This window comes from Rhinoraja longicauda, chromosome 12 (genome assembly GCF_053455715.1).
Source record: "Rhinoraja longicauda isolate Sanriku21f chromosome 12, sRhiLon1.1, whole genome shotgun sequence".
Taxonomy (NCBI): Eukaryota; Metazoa; Chordata; class Chondrichthyes; order Rajiformes; family Arhynchobatidae; genus Rhinoraja; species Rhinoraja longicauda.
The window spans coordinates 1,663,131-1,682,951 of record NC_135964.1 but is presented as its reverse complement, the minus strand read 5'-3'; the positions used below and the strand labels follow the sequence as shown (position 1 = coordinate 1,682,951).

Sequence of the window (19,821 nt, the reverse complement as noted above, 5' to 3'; positions counted from 1 at the left end):
GTTTGCAGACCTATCTATTTAAATAGTCTATTTAATGGTCTATTTAATAGTCTATTTAATGGATAAATCAATTCTCTTGATTAGTGCTTTAAATAGACACAAGGTTAAAGTGGAATTTTGGACGACTTCTCTCCTATCTGATGAGTTCCAAGTCGATAGTAAAGTCCCCCCCCCAAAGCGCGTGACCCCAATGCTGAGTTGAATAACTTGGATGATTAACTTTCTTGGCGTAATCTGCAACGCAACCAAACGAATGGAGGTGCAGTCGTGGTATCACAAACAACCACAATCGCCGCATTATTGTTCTTTACAGCGGGTGTACATTTCATAACTTTCCAAATTGACCGAGGCTAGACAGTTTGGGTCTGTATTCCTTGAAGTTTGGAAGAATGAGGGGTGATGTTATTAAAACGTCTATGTTTCTAAGGGGGCTTGACAGAATAGCTGTTGAGATGTTTGCACTCGTGGGAGAGCCACGAGCAAGGAGCTATATTGACAAAATAACATGCCTGTCATTTAGTGTAAGAAAATAACTGCAGATGCTGGTACAAATCAAAGATATTTATTCACAAAATGCTGGAGTAACTCAGCAGGTCAGGCAGCATCTCAGGAGAGAAGGAATGGGCGACGTTTCGCGTCGAGACCCTTCTTGAGTGCATGGAGGTTTCGTCTCAGACAAAGTTTCTTCTCTTCCTCTGTCCCTGAGGGCGGCGGAATCATTGGATATATTTAAGATAGAGATGGATAAATATGTGGAAGATCGGTGAATTTAAGGTTATGGGGCACTGGAACAGAGGAGGAATTGAAGCCAGCAGAGATTAGTCGGGATCCTGTTGAATGGCCAAGCAAACTTAAAGTCAACATCCACTCCTATTGTATTGTGTTCTTGTGTTTGCCATCGTCAGTCTCTCTGTTTTTTGAGTTGCCCTCAAAACAATAAAAAATAATGCCCTATATTATTGATAACTTTTGGAATAGTGGATATTGGAATATATTATGGACAATAGACAATAGGTGTAGGCCATTCGGCCCTTCGAGCCAATACCGCCATTCACCGTAATCATGGCTGATCATCCACAATCAGTACCCAGTTCCTGCCTTCTCCCCATATCCCCTGACTCCGCTATCATTAAGAGCTCTATCTAACTCTCTCTTGAAAGCATCCAGGGAATTGGCCTCCACTGCCTTCTGAGGCAGAGAGTTCCACAGCTTCACAACTCTTCCTCATCTCAGTTCTAAATGGCCTACCCCTTATTCTTAAACTGTGGCCCCTGGTTCGGGACTCCCCCAACATCGGGAACATGTTTCCTGCCTCTAGCAGGGATTATTAATCCCTTAATAATCTTATATGTTTCAATAAGATTCCCTCTTATCCTTCTAAATTCCAGTGTATACAAGCCTAGTCACTCCGGTCTTTCAACATACGACAGTCCCGCCATTCCGGGAATTAACCTCGTAATTTCGCTCGGTGTTGTGCCGAGTGACAATAAAGTGTTGTTATATGTGTTATGAATCTATGCTGCACGCCCTCAATAGTAAGAATGTCCTTCCTCAAATTTGGAGACTAAAGTATTTAGTTGATGCAGCTTGAAATTTTTTGTCACATAGTAATTACACAGAAAGAGTTTACCTTCAGCGCCAATCGTTGTGAATAAGATGCCTTCATGTCATTTATTTGAGCTAAATTTAAAACCAGCCTTCACGCACAAAGCCCTGGGTTACCTTGTTCTTAGATTTGTAATCTTTCATATTCTATTTTGCTGTAGACGAGTTGCAGTATTTTGAGCTTAATTAAAGGAGGCTTATTTGCTCCCAGTAGACAGTTCATTTTCAAGTTTGCAAAAGTTATCCTTTACTTCACGTCAATTGCTTTACAATGTTTGACTTGATCCCCATGGCCACTTGAATTAATGATGCATGCTGAGCAGCAGGGTGCTGATAATGTAGAATAATCTGCCAACCTATGGACGCAGTGTGTGCAAATGAATACTAAAGGACCTGCAGGTCCCACTTAGGTGATTTTAAGGTGACTGCCGGTGACTAGGCTGTCACCGACAGTTCGCCGGGGTGTCGCGTTCATGATCGTGAGGAGTCTTCCAAAAATCGTAGTGGATCTCAGCGCGTCGCTGAGAAATCATCCAGTTTGAAATCTCTCGGCGACAGCTGGCTTGTCGCCAGGTATCGTTGCTTATTGCGGGCGCTGTCTGTCACATGCTGTCCCCAGGTTTGATAGGTTCTCTTAGATGCATTTAGAAGCACATTATATTAAAATAAGTAAAGTCATTTCAAAATACCATAAAATGCTTGTGTTTAACCAATTTATTTACCGTCAGGACATTTGACAGGTAGAATCTTAGGCGACAGTTTGACGGTCAGGTAAGCGTGGGAATTTCGCGATGTTTTTGGCCTCCGCCATTACATTTAAAGTGGGCTCCAAACCCAGATATGCAACCCAGAAACCAGATATGCATCTCCCTTACATTTTCAAAGAATGCCCACACACCTTTCACAAAAATCCACTGAACCACTTAAAAATACAGCTATTAGTAAACTGGAAGTAAATCCAGTTTATACCTTGTTACAGTGAAGCTTGGTTTTTAAGTAACCCATACAAGGTGTTATAGATCAAAACTCTCGAGTACTTACCGACTTGTCAGTGATTTCAGCGAAAACCAGGACGCCGGAGAAGCATTGACAGCGTGGGGATTTTGCGATGTTTCAGAAGACGCTGTAATCTCGACCTGACTCGGCATTGTCGTGGTCATTGTCGTCGGGTAAAAGAAAAGTTTGGCGATCTGCTACGACTTTGACAGTCGCCGGCAGTCGCCAAAAAGATGGCCTAAGTGGGAGAGGCCTTTTACTCACAGTTACTTTAATTTAGAGATACAGCACGGAAACAGGCCCTTAGGCTCACCGAGTTCACACCAACCAATGATCTCCCCATACACTGGCACTATCCTACAAGCCTCTACCTCTTTGGAGTGCGGGAGGAAACCAGTGTACCCAGAGAAAGCCACGCGGTCACAGAGAGAACGTACAAACTCCGTACAGACAGCATCTGTAGTCAGTTGCACAAAATGCTGGAGTAACTCAGCGGGTCAGGCAGCATCTCAGGAGAGAAGTATTCAATAGAAAAGTCTCCCAGTGTGCATGACCCCAATGCTGAGTTGGATGATTAACTTTCTTGGAGCAATCTGGAACATAACCAAAGGAATGGAGGTGCAGTCATGGTATCACAATCAATCACAATTAACCACAACCGCGCTTTTGCGGTTGCAGCACCTAGACTGTGGAACAGCATCCCACTCCCCATCAGAACTGCCCCCTCCATCCACTCCTTTAAGTCCAGGCTCAAAACCTACTTCTATTCCCTAGCGTTTGAGGCCCTCTGAGGGGGCGCTGTAAACAGTTTATGTCTGTTGTTAGGTTTGTGTGCCATTGTATGTTCTTTTTTAGTACCTGCACTGATGTACAGCACTTTGGTCAACGTGGGTTGTGTTAAAATGTGCTATACAAATAAAATTGACTTGACAATCGCTGCATAATTTGTAGTGGCCTGGCGGGAGGCCAGAGAAAAGGCAGGACGCCAGGCAGGTTTAGTTAACGGTCTTTATTAGGCTTTGAGCTCGTGCTCACAGCGTAGTCTACCTAGGGATGAACCACACCTCCCAACGGGCTGACTTTTAACCCCTTACGCCTGTCCGTCAAGTGACGAGGGGGCTGACCCAAGGAGTGACCTGATCCCCAGGGACCGCCACAATTTGTTCTTTACAGCGAGTGTACATTTAATAACTTTCCAAATTGGCAGAGGCTAGACAGTTTGGGTCTGCATTCCTTGAAGTTTGGAAGAATGAGGGGTGACGTTATTAAAACGTGTATGTTTCTAAGGGGTCTTGACAGAATAGTTGTTGAGATGTTTCCACTCGTGGGAGAGCCACGAGCAAGGAGCTATATTGACAAAATAACCTGTAGTCAGGATCAAATCCGGGTCTCGGGCACTTTAAGGCAGCAACTCTACCGCTGCACCACCGTGCCGTTGTGTCGCCGTACCACCGCGCCACTGTGCCGCCCTGCCGCCGTGCTACCGTGCTGTCGTGCCGCCCTGCCACCGCGCCACTGTGCCGCCCTGCCACCGCACCACCGTGCCGCCGTGCTGTCGTGCCGCCCTGCCACCGCGCCACCGTGCCACTGTGCCGCTCTTGTCAAATTTAGAACAGGAACTTGTCGCCTTCTGACTTAACGTGGTTTATGTTTGTAGCAGGTTACATTCTTGCAATATGTTTAGACTATTTTCTCCATGGTGAACTGCACCTTTCCTTTGAACATGTACATTTTGTTGCATTAGTATTTTTTGGACATTTAAATTTTGAATGGCAAGATATTTGACAAGAATATGCACTATTGTTTATTTATTTGTTTTATTTTTTATATGCTGACCATTTTTTTGTTATTTATTGTGGGTTTTACAGAGTATTATGTTTACATGTCTGTTGTGCTACTGTGTGTTATAATTTCATTGTTCCGTATCGGGACATGTGACAATAAGGCACTCTTGGCTATTTGCTTTGTTTCCCCTCTGAAAATGCACATATTACTAAACTCCTTCTAACTTAGTTTAAGTTTACGTGTAAGTGACTTGTTCATTTTTACCATTTGCAATGAGCACAATGAGCTCCCAGACTGAATGCACTGTGGTTTACCATTTGCAATGAGCACAGTGTAATGTCCTCTGTAAGACCCTGTTGTGGCTAGCACAATGAATATACGCCCGACATCTTGTAAGAAGATTTTATTACTGACTAGACCAAGTGGGCCCGTTGGGCCCGTCCTCGTAGGGTTTCCATTGTAACCGGGAGGCGGGGAGGGAGGGGGGAGGGAGGGGGAGGGGGACCACCTTTTTTCCCAGTACCCCTCTTTACCCGTTGTGGGATGGGAGGGGGGAGGGAGAGGGGGAGGGGGGAGGGAGAGGGGAGGGAGGGGGTAGGGGGGAGGGAGGGGGGAGGGAGGGAGGGGAAGGGGGAGGGGGGAAGGGGAGAGGGAAGGGGGGGAGGGAGGAGGACCTCCCCTTTTCCCAGTACCCCTCTTTCCCCGTTGTGCCCGTCCTTGTAGGGTTTCCATTGTAACCGGGAGGCGGGGAGGGAGGGGGGGGGGGAGGGAGGAGTGGAGGGAGGAGGGGAGGGGGAGGGAGGGGGGAGGGGGAGGAGAGGGGGGAAAGGGGGAGGGAGAGGGGAGGGAAGGGGGTAGGGGTGGAGGGGGGAGGGGGACCACCTGTTTTCCCAGTACCCCTCTTTCCCCGTTGTGCCCGTCCTCGTAGGGTTTCCATTGTAACCGGGAGGCGGGGAGGGAGGAGGGAGGGAGGGAGGAGGGAGGTGTGGAGGGAGGAGGGGAGGGAAAGGGGGGGAGGGGAGGGGGGAAGGGGGGAAGGGGGGAGGTGGAGGGAGGGGGGAAGGGGGGAGGATGGGGGAACTCCCCTTTTCCCAGTACCCCTCTTTCCCCGTTGGGCCCGTCCTCGTAGGGATTCCATTGTAACCGGGAGGAGGGGAGGGAGGGAAGGGGGAGGGAGGGAGGAGGGGAGGGAGGGGGAAGGGGAGGGCGGAAAGGGGGGGAGGGGAAAGGGGGGAGGGGGGGAAAGGGGGGAGGGATAAGGGAAGGGGGGGAGGGAGGTGGAGGGGGGAGGTAGGGGAGGGGGGAAGGGGGAGGAAGGGGGACCTCCCCTTTTCCCAGTACCCCTCCTTCCCCGTTGGGCCCGTCCTCGTAGGGTTTCCATTGTAACCGGGAGGGGAGGGAAGGGGGAGGGAGGGAGGAGGGAGGTGTGGAGGGAGGAGGGGAGGGGGAGGGAGGGGGGAAGGGGGGAGTGAGGGGGTAGGGGGGAGGGAGGGGGGAGGGAGGGGGAGAGGGGAGGGGGGGTAGGGGGGAGGGAGGGGGGAGGGAGGGGCTCTCCCCTTTTCCCAGTACCCCACTTTCCCCGTTGGGCCCGTCCTCGTAGGGATTCCATTGTAACCGGGAGGAGGGGAGGGAGGGAAGGGGGAGGGAGGGAGGAGGGAGGAGGGGAAGGAGGGGGGAAGGGGAGGGCGGAAAGGGGGGGAGGGGGGAAAGGGGGGAGGGGGGAGGGAGAGAGGGGGAGGGTGGAAAGAGCATCCCTCTCCCCATCAGAACTGCCCCCTCCATCGACTCCTTTAAGTCCAGGCTCAAAACCTATTTCTACTCCCTAGCGTTTGAGGCTCATTGAGGAGGCGCTGTGAACTGTTTGTGTGCTACTGTATGTTTCATTTTTTCCTTAGTACCTAATCAGATGTACAGCACTTTGGTCAACGTGGGTTGTTTTTAAATGTGCTGTACAAATAAAATGGACTTGACTTGACAGCTCTTCGCAACAATGTAGCACAGGGGCATTGTGACGTCACACGCTGAATACCGCTGGGGTGGGGGGGAAGGGGGGTCAGCTCGAGTCCATCTCACAGGGGCATTGTGACATCACAATGAAGAATAAATCCGCAGCGCAGCGCCCCCCTTCTGTCAAAACTTCGATAAATCAGGGGGGGGGCAGCACTTTTAAACCTCTGTAACTTAAAAAATATGCGTCCGAATTAAATAAAAATATCATTTTCCAGCAGGGAACCGCATGCTGATTAAGGCGGTACAAAAATCGTGGCGCTACGGTTCACCGTTTTGCCGGAATTGCCGTATTCAGCCGACATCAGTGGAATATATATATATAGATACAACATCTGAGTTTTAATAGTATATAGATTCTTCACCAGGAAACTTCTAGAAGGTCACCTGACCTCAGTCACAAGGCACAAGCCCATTGGCCCGCTTCTGTTCTTGGCCTCAAGGGGGCACTGGCATTTACATTACATATACATCACATCTCCCCCTTTACTTTAATTACATCACATCTCCCCCTTTACTTCAATTACATCACACACAGTGAGCTCCCAGACTGAATGCACTGTGGCTTACCATTTGCAATGATCACGGTGAGCTCCCAGACTGAATGCACTGTGGTTTACCTCTTTTCTGCATGATGGAAGCATGGAGAATCATTTTTAATTTTCACAGGTGGCAGTTTTGTAGGAAAAGTTATGATGGTGGATTGATCACCTGTTATCTTTCCACCTCTTAAAATCATTGGAAAGGAAAATTCAAGGAGCGGAAATATAAATGGAGTTCTTCTGTTACCAGTCAAGGTGTTTTTTAACTGTCGGTGGCATGGTTAGCAGTTTACGGATGCCAGCAAAATTAATGGTGTAATGGGCAGTGAAGATCGGTATTTTAGATTGGAACAGGATCTAGTGGGTCAAGGAATGGTAGAAGGAATTTAATTTGGGCAAGTGCAGAGTGTTGCATTTTGTTCAGTTAAACCAGGCCAGGACTCGCACAGTTAAAGGCAGGTCTCTGAAGAGTGTTGTGGAACAGAGAGACCCTGTGGTATAAGTACATAGTTTCCTGAAAGTGGTGACAGATGTAGCCAGGGTGGTGATGAAGCCATTCGGCTTTCTTGCCTTCATTGGTCACGTCACTGGGTGCAAGGATTGTAATGTCATGTTGCAGCTGTATAAGATGAGACCACACTTGGAGCATTGTGTACAGTTCTGGTCGACAAGCTGAAGGAGTGATGTCATTAATTTGGGAAAGGTGCAGAAAAGATTCACAGCATTGTTCCCAGGCTGAAGGGCCTGCGATATAAGGATTGGACAGGCAAGGGCTGAAGGGCCTGCGATATAAGGATTGGACAGGCAAGGGCTGAAGGGCCTGCGATATAAGGATTGGACAGGCAAGGGCTGAAGAGTAGGGTAATAAAGGATGACCTTAAGGAGGTTTATAAAATCATGAGGGGCATCGATAAGGTGAATGGTCACAATATTTTCTTGCAGAATAAGAGAGTCTAAAACAATTGGGTATAGATTTAAGGTAAGAGAAGGTAAGTTTAAAGAAGGCTTGGAGGTAATTTTTCACACACAGGTTGGTGTGTATGTGGATCAAGCTGCCCGAGGAAGTAGTAGAGGTGAGTACATTTACAATGTTTTAAAAACATCTATAAATGTACATCAATGGGAAAGGTTTGAAAGGAAATGCGACAAAATCATTTGGGACTAGCTCAGGTAGGCAACTTGGATGGCCTGGACTAATTGGCCTGAGGTGCTGCATCCATGCTGTATAACTCTGTGATTCTATGACTTTATAAATGCTAGAGGTTCAGTGGATGGGAAAGGGCAATCTGCTAGGTTGACATATGGAGACGTGTTTCAATCATCTCTCTCTTTATCACTCTGTTTATGGCAGTAGAATGCCTGAAGCAGTATAGAATCTCACTCTAACAGTTTGAAGGTCCTAACATCATGATGGAGGGTCCTTCTCATGATGTTTTGGAACAAGGCATTGTGTTGCACAGGTTGAAGTGTGCACAAGGGGCCACCCACCGATGGCATTACAATACCTAGACAATGAAATACATAAATATGTGTAGGAAGGAACTGCAGATGCTGGTTTAATCTGAAGATAGACACAAAAAGCTGGAGTAACTCAGCGGGTCAGACAGCATCTCTGGAGAGAAGGTGTCAGTGATGTTTTGGGTTGAGATCCATCTTTAGAGTTCCAAATCTGAAGAAGGGTCTCGACCCGAAACGTCACCTATTCCTTTTCTCCAGAGATGCTGCCTGACCCACTGAGTTACTCCAACTTTGTTGTGTCTATCATAAGTACATAAATATCTCTCTTGGTAATGTTTTATCAGGCTCTAGAATACAATTTTGCAATAAAGACCTTATTTAAGCTTTATAATGTACAGTTTATAAATACAGCATAGAAACAGGTTCTTCAGCCCAACGGCTCAACGCTGGCCATCGTGTTTACACCAGTTCAATGTTATCCCTCTTTCCCATTCCCTGCACACCAGGATCAATTTGCAGAGGCCAATTAACCTACAGACCCTCATGTCTTTGGGATGTCGAAGCACCCTCACGCATCACAGGAAGGTCGAGCAAACTCCTCACAGACAGCACCCGAGGTTAGGATTGAACCTGGGTCTCTTGTGTATTGAGGCAGCAGCTCAACCAGCTGCACCACTGTGCCACCGTTCTTTGCAGAACAATTGTTGAGTTAATTTTCTTTCTCCAAAGCTGTTTATTTTTTCAGTATTAGGGAGTAATATAGCTAACGGTTCAGGGGAAAACATGTACCTGTATTTCAAAAATGATTGCTACCAATTAAAAAAATAATGATTGCACTGGTTGCTAATCATCTCCTGTGTTTAGTGCTGATCAGAATAAAGAGATGTTGGTCCATTTATTCATTAAGTGTTGTTACCCTTGTGAGTTAGGCCATCATTTGTTGCCTATCTGTAACTGCTTTTCAGATGTTGAGAAAGCTGATGTTTCAGCTCGGCTCATTCCAAAAAGGGTGAAACACTCCACTCTGCTGCTGGATTATCACGCGGTCATTGAGGTGAATCTCTGTCCCGTTAACTTTATGCCGCTCACTACACGTGAACTCAAATGTCAACAAACATTGGGCCTTTTCTATTCTTGCAAGGGATTTGTCATTATACAGGATAACTGAACGTCTGTCTCGTATCATGATGCTTGGTGGCTCGAATCACTGTGGAACGAGAGGCTGAGTATAGCAAAATGAAATGCGGAACTAAATCATCGAATTCAATAGTCAGTCCTGTTAAAATTCTAAAGCCTAGGAATTAATATGTGAGAAATTGCTTAGTGCACAGAAGTTGGTAATCCTGCAGCACATAAAATCAATTCTGCATGCATATACTGAGAAATTTCATCCCGTAAGTGCTTTTGATGGAATATTGGATTAACACAATCAGAATTCCCAATCTATATCCCAGTAAAAGAAAATCAAGCAAGCACCACAAGAAAAATCTGTTGAACTTATTTTGTGTCTGGCAAAGAAACAGAAACGTCATTATTTGTGATGAAGTACATGGACAGATTGTTTTGTCAGTCTTTGTAGCATCTAAGATGCTTTGCTGGGTGAATTCTAGATTTGTGAGCAATTGTGAACTTCATCTGGTCAACTGAATCAGACGGGTGTTTCTCAGGCATTGTTTTCTGGATTTTGAAAGAAGACGTGCTTGAAGTGCAGATGTGAGAAACATCAGTGTTACATTTCTGCGTTCCTTGCACGCTTGCTTGTGTTTGCAGCATTAGTTTTAAAGAAATATAGTAGGGACACTGGTTCCCTCTTTTTTTTGCACAGCATGCATTTCCTTTGCTACAACGAACAGACATTCTGGCTCAAGGCTGTGTGAGGTTGTTATTCCAAGATGTCTCAGCAGAACTGAGACCAGGCATCCGAGAGCAGGCGGAATTGTTGAAGTGTTGTGGAATTGTTGAAGTCTCCTTGCATCATTTTGCTGATGATTGGAAGGAGTCGACAATCCAATGTTTATCAGTGTTAAATTTATCCTAGTGGCAGTAATCAGAGGAATAGTGGTGGTTTTCCAGCAGATATTCCATTTCCCTCGCAAAGATATTTCATGAAGATTTGATGTGAACATTCACCAAGGAATCTAAAGATTACCAACAAATATTGTCTATTCACAGTTGTTCACCTTGAACTCAATTGGAATTATTCCGTTCCAGACTGAACAACAACTTTGTAGGAAGGAACTGCAGATGCTGGCTTAAACCGAAGATAGACACAAAATGCTGGAGTAACTCAGTAACTCAGCAAAATGCTGGAGTAACAGGCACGTCACGATACGTCACCCATTCCTTTTCTCCAAAGATGCTGCCTGTCCCGCTGAGTTACTCCAGCATTTTGAATCTATCTTGAACAACAACTCTGGTGCAGATAAAGACGCAAGTGTTGAACACCAAGGGAGACGTAGTAGAAGTTGACACCAAGGTTATTAATGATCAAATCTGGCGTCAGAATTGCCTGCAAAATGGAACCAAAGGGAAACGTGATTTATCCTTGTCTCCACATACTTTTGTTGCTCTTTGTCCACTTTCTTGTTGAACATTCTTGTTGCAGTTCCTCAAAGAATCACCTGCAGACCCTCATTTTTGGAGTAATTGCTTTCATGTGCTCATCCCCATCATGTGATTGAAATGTTAACTGCCAGCTACTAATCGGTTAATTCCATTCACTCATCTGACAATACAGCATAATCTTGACAAGTGGCAGTTGCTTCATGATTAATTCATTATCCTGAACAAATGAAAGTCAACTCGCATCTTCCTCATCAGCAATAACATTCTAGAACCATCAATCACAATCACAATCACAATTGCGGCACGGTGGCACAACGGTAGAGTTGCTGCCTTACAGCGAATGCAGCGCCGGAGACTCAGGTTCGATCCTGACTACGGGTGCTGTACTGTAAGGAGTTTGTACGTTCTCCCCGTGACCTGGATAGGGCTTTTAAGGATAGCGGAGTGAGGGGGTATGGGGAGAAGGCAGGAACGGGGTACTGATTGAGAGTGATCAGCCATGATCGCATTGAATGGCGGTGCTGGCTCGAAGGGCTGAATGGCCTACTCCTGCACCTATTGTCTATTGACCTGCGTGGGTTTTCTCCGAGATATTCAGTTTCCTCCCACACTCCAAAGACGTACAGGTATGTAGGTTAATTGACTGGGTAAATGTAAAAATTGTCCCTAGTGTGTGTAGGATAGTGTTAATGTGCGGGGATCGCTGGGCGGCGCGGACTTGGTGGGCCGAAGGGCCTATTTCCGCGCTGTATCTGAAATATGAAAAAAATTAAAATATGAAAACTTTATTAGCCAAGTATGTTTTGCAATATTTTGTATATTAGCCAAGCATGTTTTGCAACGTACGAGGAACCATTAACACGTTGAAGAATCGGCTCCCTGATGGAGCATCACAGCCACCATGCAGGCTCCAAGAGTGGTGGGTGCTTTAAGTGTCTCAACACCTGGATAGGACAGGTTTGGAGGGATATGTACCAGGTGGAGCTAGTGTAGCTGGACATGTTGGCCACTGTGGGCAAGTTGGGCCGAAGGGCCTGTTTCCACGCTGTATCACTCTTATCACCTGTCTGCTCAGTTTCAAACAAGGCATGTGATAGAATCCTCAAAATGTGTGGCTTTCAAATTCTTAGATGACTCACTGAGTGAACTCTGCTCTGGCTGTTATCACCAACACCTCCACTGCAGATGCATTAATATTCCTCACCCTTCTGATCCGGAACACTGAAGTTTTGCAAGAGTAACAAAATCATTTTGAGGCTATTAGGAATCTTAACCTGGGCATGCATTACCACACAAAACATTATCCACCGAAATGACCAAAAGGACTGCAACAGATTAAGGATAAAAGCACCCACCATCTCTGGTTACTGAAGAATGATTCATAAATGTTGTAAAAATGTCTTGAGATGTAATTTGAGAGAATTTTGGTGTGAATCACTGCTATAATTGAATGAGGTGCCTTTTGAAAATGTTATCCCTTCACCCACCCCCTTCCCATTGTGACATACTCTTAGATTTTCATCCATATAACAGAGTTTACATTTCTCCTGTATCTGTGATTAATGATGCTAACGAGCTGAACTAAGAATATTTGATTGATGTAAACAAATGACTAATCAACTGGGTTTACAACCATCCTTCAGTATTTTTCTCCATTTAGAAAATTATCCTTAATATTCCACTTAATATATTATTCCTTTTTATTGAAGCAGAGCATTGTGACATGGAAGCTGTTGCAAAACTCTTTAAATGAGCGATCTGCTTATTGTTATTGACAGAGGATCTGGGAGTTGTGCTGATGTGAGTGGAGGTAGAGGGTGTTAATGACTTGTATTTCTCCCTGACCCTTGCAGGCTGTAAGAAGACAGAAAGTCCTTGAGCAGAGCATTCAATCAGCGCAGGAGACAGACAAAACTCTTCGTTTAATCCAAGAATCCCTTGCATTGATTGACAAACAGCTGACGTCATGCATTGCCGACAGAATAGATGCAGCCCAGGTTCCTCAGGAAGCACAGGTACGTCAGAATCCTTCACTTTGTTGCTTTGTTAAAATAATGAACATCATCTACATTTTTTGTAAACTGAGAAATTGTTGAAATCAATTATAAGGACACGGGTAAATACCAGGTAAATACCTGGCCTATTGTACATAGGATCTGCTAAATTTGAGTATTGAAAGCCTACACATTTTCCCATCTGATCAGACTACCCATGCATAGGACATGACATTAAAACAAAAGTGTGCCGTGACGAAGGCTGTCCTGTCACATGGCTTCCCCAGGTTATGCTGAACAAAAATAACATTATTCATACCTCGGATTTCAATGTTTCTGTCATTATTGCCATCAGTTATTCTGGCCATCTACACTCATATTTTCATCTCCCATTCAAAGTCTCTCATTTCCCTTTAATCCCCTCTCTTTTCTGCTTTGACCACCCCCCTCCCCCTCCCACGCCACACCGTTTCCGCCTATGTCCCTCTCTCTGCCTTTACATTGCATTCCTGTTCTCTCCTTATCTGACACCCTTTTGTCTCTGGTCCTCCACTAGCCCTTATCATTTACTTTGCCCATTTGCCAATCAAACCAGCCTCACCTCCATCCTCTAATGGAGGATTACTTGGAACATTGTATAGGTATGGGGTCTTTGGCCCACAATGTTTGTGTCAAAGATGATGCCAGTTAAAGTGATCTTATCTGCGTGTACATGATCTATAACCCTCTATTTCTTGCACTTCCATGTGCCTATCTAAAAGCCTCTTGAAGGGGGCTTTTTCTGGTTGGCTGCCAGTGACTAGCGGAGTTCCGCAGGGGTCGGTGCTGGGGCCGCTACTCTTCACCTTGTATGTTAATGATTTGGATGAGGGGATTGAAGGCTCTGTGGCCAGGTTTGTGGATGATACAAATATATGTGGAGGGGCAGGTACTGCAGAGACCGAAAGGACTCTGCAGGAGGACTTGGACAGGATGCGGGAGTGGGCAGAGAAGTGGCAGATGGAATATAGCATAGCAACGTGTGGAGTCATGCTTTTTGGTAGTAGGCATAAAGGCATAGACTATTTTCTAAATGGGGAGAGGATTCAGAAATCAGAGGTGCAAAGGGATTTGGGAGTGCTGGTACAGGATTCCCAAATAGTTCATCTGCATTCTAATTGGTAGTAAAGAAAGCAAAGTCAATGCTGGCATTTATTTCAAGAGTGTTTGTATACAAAAACAGGGATGTAATGCTGAGGCTCTACAAGGCGCTGGTAAGGCCGCATTTGGAATACTGTGAGCAATTGTGGGCACCATATCAGAGGAGGGATGTGCTGGCCCTGGAGAGGGTCCAGAGGAGGTTTACAAGAATAATCCAAGGAATGAGTAGGTTAAGCTATGATGATCATTTGTCGGCACTGGGCTTGTACTCACTGGAGTTTAGAAGAATGAGGGGGGACCTCATTGAAACATACAGAATAGTGAAGGGCTTGGATAGAGTGGATGTGGAGAGGATTTTTTAGATTATTTTAGATTTAGAGATACAGCGCAGAAACAGGCCCTTCGGCCCACCGGGTCCGCGCCGACCAGCGATCCCTGCACATTAACACTATCCTACACCCACTAGGGACAATTTTTACATTTGCCCAGCCAATTAACCTACATACCTGTACGTCTTTGGAGTGTGGGAGGAAAGCGAAGATCTCAGAGAAAACCCACGCAGGTCACGGGGAGAACGTACAAACTCCGTACAGTACAGCACCCGTAGTCAGGATCGAACCTGAGTCTCCGGCGCTGCATTTGCTGTAAGGCAGCAACTCTACCGCTGCGCCACCGTGCCAATGTTTCCACTAGTGGGAGAATCTAGGACTAGAGGTCATAGCCTCAGAACAAGGACTTTCTTTTAGGAAGGAGATAAGGAGAAATGTCTTTATTCAGAAGGTGGTGAATCTGTGGAATTCTTTGCCACAGAAGGTTGTAGAGGCCAACAGTGGATATTTTTAAGGCAGACATAGATAGATTCGTGATTAGTACAAGTGTCAGAGGTTATGGGGAGAAGGCAGGAGAATGGGGTTCGGAGGGAGAGATGGGTCAGTCATGGTTGAATAGTGGAGTGGACGATGGGCCGAATGGCCTAATTCTACTCCTATCACTTATGACCTTATCACCTTCTGAAATGCCACTATCCTATCTGCCTCCACCACCACCCCTGGGAATGCGTTCCAGGTTTCCACTTTGTGTCAAACAACTTTCTCCGCACATCTTCGTTAAACTTTCCTCCTCTCACCTTATAGCTATGTCCTCTAATGTTGGACATTTCCACCCTGGGAGAAAGGTTCTGACTGTTTACCCTCTCTATGCTTCTCATAATTGTATATCCTTCTGTCACATCTCCCCTCAACCTCCTACATTCCACAGAAAACAATCCAAGTGTATCTAACTTTTCCCTGTTGCTGAAACCCTCTAATCCAGCAGCATTCTGGTAAACCTCTCTGCACCCGCTCCAAATCCACCACATCATTCCTGTAATGGGGCGACCAAAACTGCACACAACACCCCAAATACAGAACGTGTCCTGACCTGAAACCTCCACAGATGTGGACTGACCTGCTGAGTTACTCCAGGATTTTGTGTTTTGCTCACGATTCCAATACAGTTTCTGTAGTTCTTTGTTTCTCCATTTCTGGAACTCTAGCTTCCTTTCAAATCACGTTACTGCTTCAGTTCATGCTTCATCCTTTCTTGCCAGTTCCTGAGTACGAAGCATGATCTTGTGGCGGCTCCCAAGGGTCGGGCCATTCCATTATCCAACCCCTCGGCACGGGAATGGACTAGTCTGGGGGCGGCCCCTAGCTACAGGGATAAATGGCAGGGGTTTAGGCGCGATCACTCTCTTGCAGACTCGTCTGGTCAAGAGAACGACAGCAATTAAAACTCTTCCCGAAACACCTGGCTCCTCGCCTTCATTTCAGGCCTAATCTGGTCATTCTCCAGTATTCTTGGTCTCCATTTCAAGGACCCCAGCCACTCTTACCCAGGTGATTCAGCTGAGTGTGCATCTTTCACCTTTGTATTCGCATATCCAAGGGCACCTTGTTTTTACTCCATGTTAAAGTATTCTTAGTAACTCTTGTGAAAATGTGTACATTCTCCCTTTAGCAGTTTTAAGTCACATCAAGCAAGGTTAAATTTCTGACCCCCAACTTTGTACAATGACGTTAAGGGTACAAACTCGGTGGCGCAGTGGCGGAGTTGCTGCCTTATAGCGAATGCAGCGCCGGAGACCCGGGTTGCATCCCGATTACGGGTGCACTTTCATATCATATCATATCATATCATATATATACAGCCGGAAACAGGCCTTTTCGGCCCACCAAGTCCGTGCCGCCCAGCGATCCCCGTACATTAACACTATCCTACACCCACTAGGGACAATTTTTACATTTACCCAGCCAATTAACCTACATACCTGTACGTCTTTGGAGTGTGGGAGGAAACCGAAGATCTCGGAGAAAACCCACGCAGGTCACGGGGAGAATGTACAAACTCCTTACAGTGCAGCACCCGTAGTCAGGATCGAACCTGAGTCTCCGGCGCTGCATTCGCTGTAAAGCAGCAACTCTACCGCTGCGCTACCGTGCCGTACTGAGTTTGTCCGTTCTCCCTATGACCTGGGTGGGTTTTCTCTGAGATTTTCGGTTTCCTCCCACACTCCAAAGACGCATAGGTTTGTAGATTAATTGACTTGGTATAAATGTAAATTGTCCCTAGAGGGTGTATGATAGTGTTGACCCACAATGGCGTGGACCCAGTGGACCGAAGGGCCTGTTTCTGTGCTGTGTCTTGAAAACTTAAAACTAAAACTGATATGATTGACAAAACCATCCTTATCCAACTTATGTTCCACTTTATTCAGCCCAGGAGGACTATCTTCATTTTGTTCAATTTTCCTGTGCCTTCTCCTGGGCAGGAAACCTCTGGTAATAGCTTTTCTTTCCAGCATACATTGTTACCACCGGAATTGCCCAAGGATCCATCCTTGGACTGTTACTCCTCTTTGTTTAAACTTCACTCATTGCTGCAGCCAACTGCATCCATGGGACAGCTTATCCATGTGCACCAATGACAGATAATGAAGGCTCACGAGCCTCTCTCAACACTCCACTGCATCTTGGTTGTCAGTCTACTTGTCTAACACCACGTGGATCCTTGAATTTTTTCCAATGAAACATTGGGAAGACACCACAAACTCAGTTCTTTCACCTGTTATTCCATCTCCTTCTGTAGTTTCTGCCCCTTGCTGAGCCTTATTTCTCAGAAACTCACCATCTCGTTCGTGTCACGCTGAGGCTCTGATTCCATGTCCTTCCTCAACACAATGACCCGACATCAAAGTAGTGTCTTGATTCCCAATTTCACCGTCTCCCATTGAATTTCCCATTTATGGCCTTGGCTCTTCCAGACTTTCCTCTCTTTCTTCCTACCTCCGTAAATCCATTCATAGTGCACTTAATTGCCTGTAATCTGCTGTCCAATAACATCAGTTATTTGGTGCTCTCTCACTGAATTAGGTTGGTGTTCCATTCTGCTAAACCTCAAAAGGGGAGGACTGATTCTTTTGCTTCAAAACCCCCAACACCTTATTTTTCTTTTCCCTTTCTCTGTCACCGTTGCTATTCACTTGAACACAACAAAGTGGTCTACTGTGTGCAGCTGGTCCTCACATGTCACCTGTCACAGCCTTGCCTTCAGTCGCCAATGTCCCTTTCTCCAAAATTGCCTCCCTGGATGTTTTCATGCTCGGTTGAGCTTAACATTCAGTTCTAGGCTGACAGACAAGTTCAGTGCTGAAGGCCCAGAGGTGTTGAAATAATTCCCCATTGCTTTGAGAAATGGTTTTAGGAGGTCTTGCACATTATTTTGATGAGGAGTAACATAATTATCCCAGGTATCATGGCAAATATTATCTTTGTAACTGTACTGAAATAGATTATCAGGCCATTGCTTTTGTTGCACCCAAATTAGTTGATGCATTTTATCAACATTGTTTAGTTGACTGAAATATTCAGAGCTATCCCAAAAGGAATATGAAAAACACATTTTGATGCAAACGTTCCTTTTAATTACAAATGTGTGAAGTGCATTTCTTCAGGTGTAAAGGAAATAATCGAATATAGGTTTTTGACATTAGATTTATTTTGTGCTGGTGAGTGATATAGTTGTTGAAAATTGCCGCTTCTGAAGTTGTTTTAATTGCCTACTCTGGGCAGTGTGGACAGAAGTTGACCAGGGAATCATGCGTACTATCTATGGTCACTCCTGTGAATGAGTTTGTTTCCATGAATAACGAGGTGTTAGTGATGTGCAGGTACCTACAATGATGACTTACAATGTGAGGCATCTGCCCAGGTGCCACAAAACTACTGGGGTCCTTCATATTTGCAGCAGTTTCCCATGGAGAAAAGAACCAGCTCAATGAACTAAGCAATCAAGTTGTCTGTGAGCTGTATAATGTGATCGTTCACTTCATCAGCTTTTTTTGCTGAATCCTAGGAGTATTATAAGCAAGGTAACAGTGCCTCTGATTGTCATTGCCAGACCTGTCAGAATCCTAGTTGTATGACATAGAAGGCTTTTGTCCCTGCCTTTCTGAAAAGTAATAAACTCTGCTTCCATTTTTTGTGAGACAAATCCAACTATTTTCACTTTGGATTGAGTAAAAGAATAATTTCAAGACTGAATGGCCTAATATCTATCCTGCATAATTAATTCAAAATTACAAGGAGACTAATGCAGTGGTTAAAAATAGGCATAACCCTTTTAAGTTTGTGTGGGAGACGAACATATGTGAAAGAAGGAAACATGATTTAGTCCATCTTAGGTAACGTTTTCTTTTGGCAGCAGTAAAACAGTAAAGTCAACAGTATTTATTGGCTTTAATTAGAAACATTCTGCATTGAAAGAGGAATTATCAGAGCAAATGGTGAAACTTTTTTTTCCTTAATCCTCATTGAAGAACAGACTAATTTAAATTAGAAAGAGTTTGATTTAACAATGTTAAAATCTATCATGCATGTTGTGGTCTTCTATAAACATTATTTCTCTCCAAAACACTGGAATTCTTCATTGATCATGTTATCACAAAACAGGGATTAGTTACAAACCTTACTTAATCCATTAAATGAAACCAAGGAATTATTTCTCATCCCCAGGTGTCTATCCTGTTGTGGCATGATTAACACAAAGGGTAAATTTGACAATGGTGAAAAGTAATCCCTGTCAAATTACATTAGCAAACCTTCAGTTTGAAATTCATATAAAAGAAAATTAGTGCTAATATAAACCGTTAGTTTGAACAAGGACTGTGATCTGACAGAAAATGAAGCAAGCCTAGAATCATCGGCGTGGAGCCAGCGTGCTTTGTAACTTTGTCAGTGCCGTAGATGGCCGCTATTTGTATACATTGGGTACGCAAGCAAAGAATCTCACCGTGCCTGGTCACAAGTGACAAGAATTTTCTCCTATTCCTATTGCTATTCTTTACTCTTGGTAATCTTATCCGAAGCATTTCAAAATATAGAATGTGCTTTGCACACCACCTTGTGGCTGTTCAAAGCGAATGCTAGAAAGTAGCTGAAGAATCATGACTGATGCTGTAATTTCACAATTTATCTTAACCCTCTCTCTTCTTCATCTCAGCTGTTTGATTTGTGACGTAGCCTCTCATTTTGCAAAGTGTTACAGAGTCACTCAAACCCAATTATCCCAGCACCCAGTTTTGCTCCATCTCAGGTCTGCTCTGAACATTTAACTCGGCATATATCTTCCATTCGATCATTCATTCTGTAGCTTTCTTCCTTATCATTGCCACCCAAGGAGATTACTACTTC

The 19,821-nt window shown here is 45.0% G+C and overlaps 1 protein-coding gene across 9 annotated transcripts in view; it reads left to right on the top strand.

The window, feature by feature from the left end:
* Positions 1 to 19,821, top strand: part of dmd (dystrophin) — a 1,595,363-nt gene that overhangs the window by 566,602 nt on the left and 1,008,940 nt on the right. For all 9 annotated transcript variants that reach the window (XM_078408877.1, XM_078408870.1, XM_078408878.1 and 6 more), the window contains exon 29: positions 12,812 to 12,973. In XM_078408877.1, the coding sequence (XP_078265003.1) occupies positions 12,812 to 12,973 (162 nt within the window). The remainder of the gene's footprint in view (positions 1 to 12,811; positions 12,974 to 19,821) is intronic.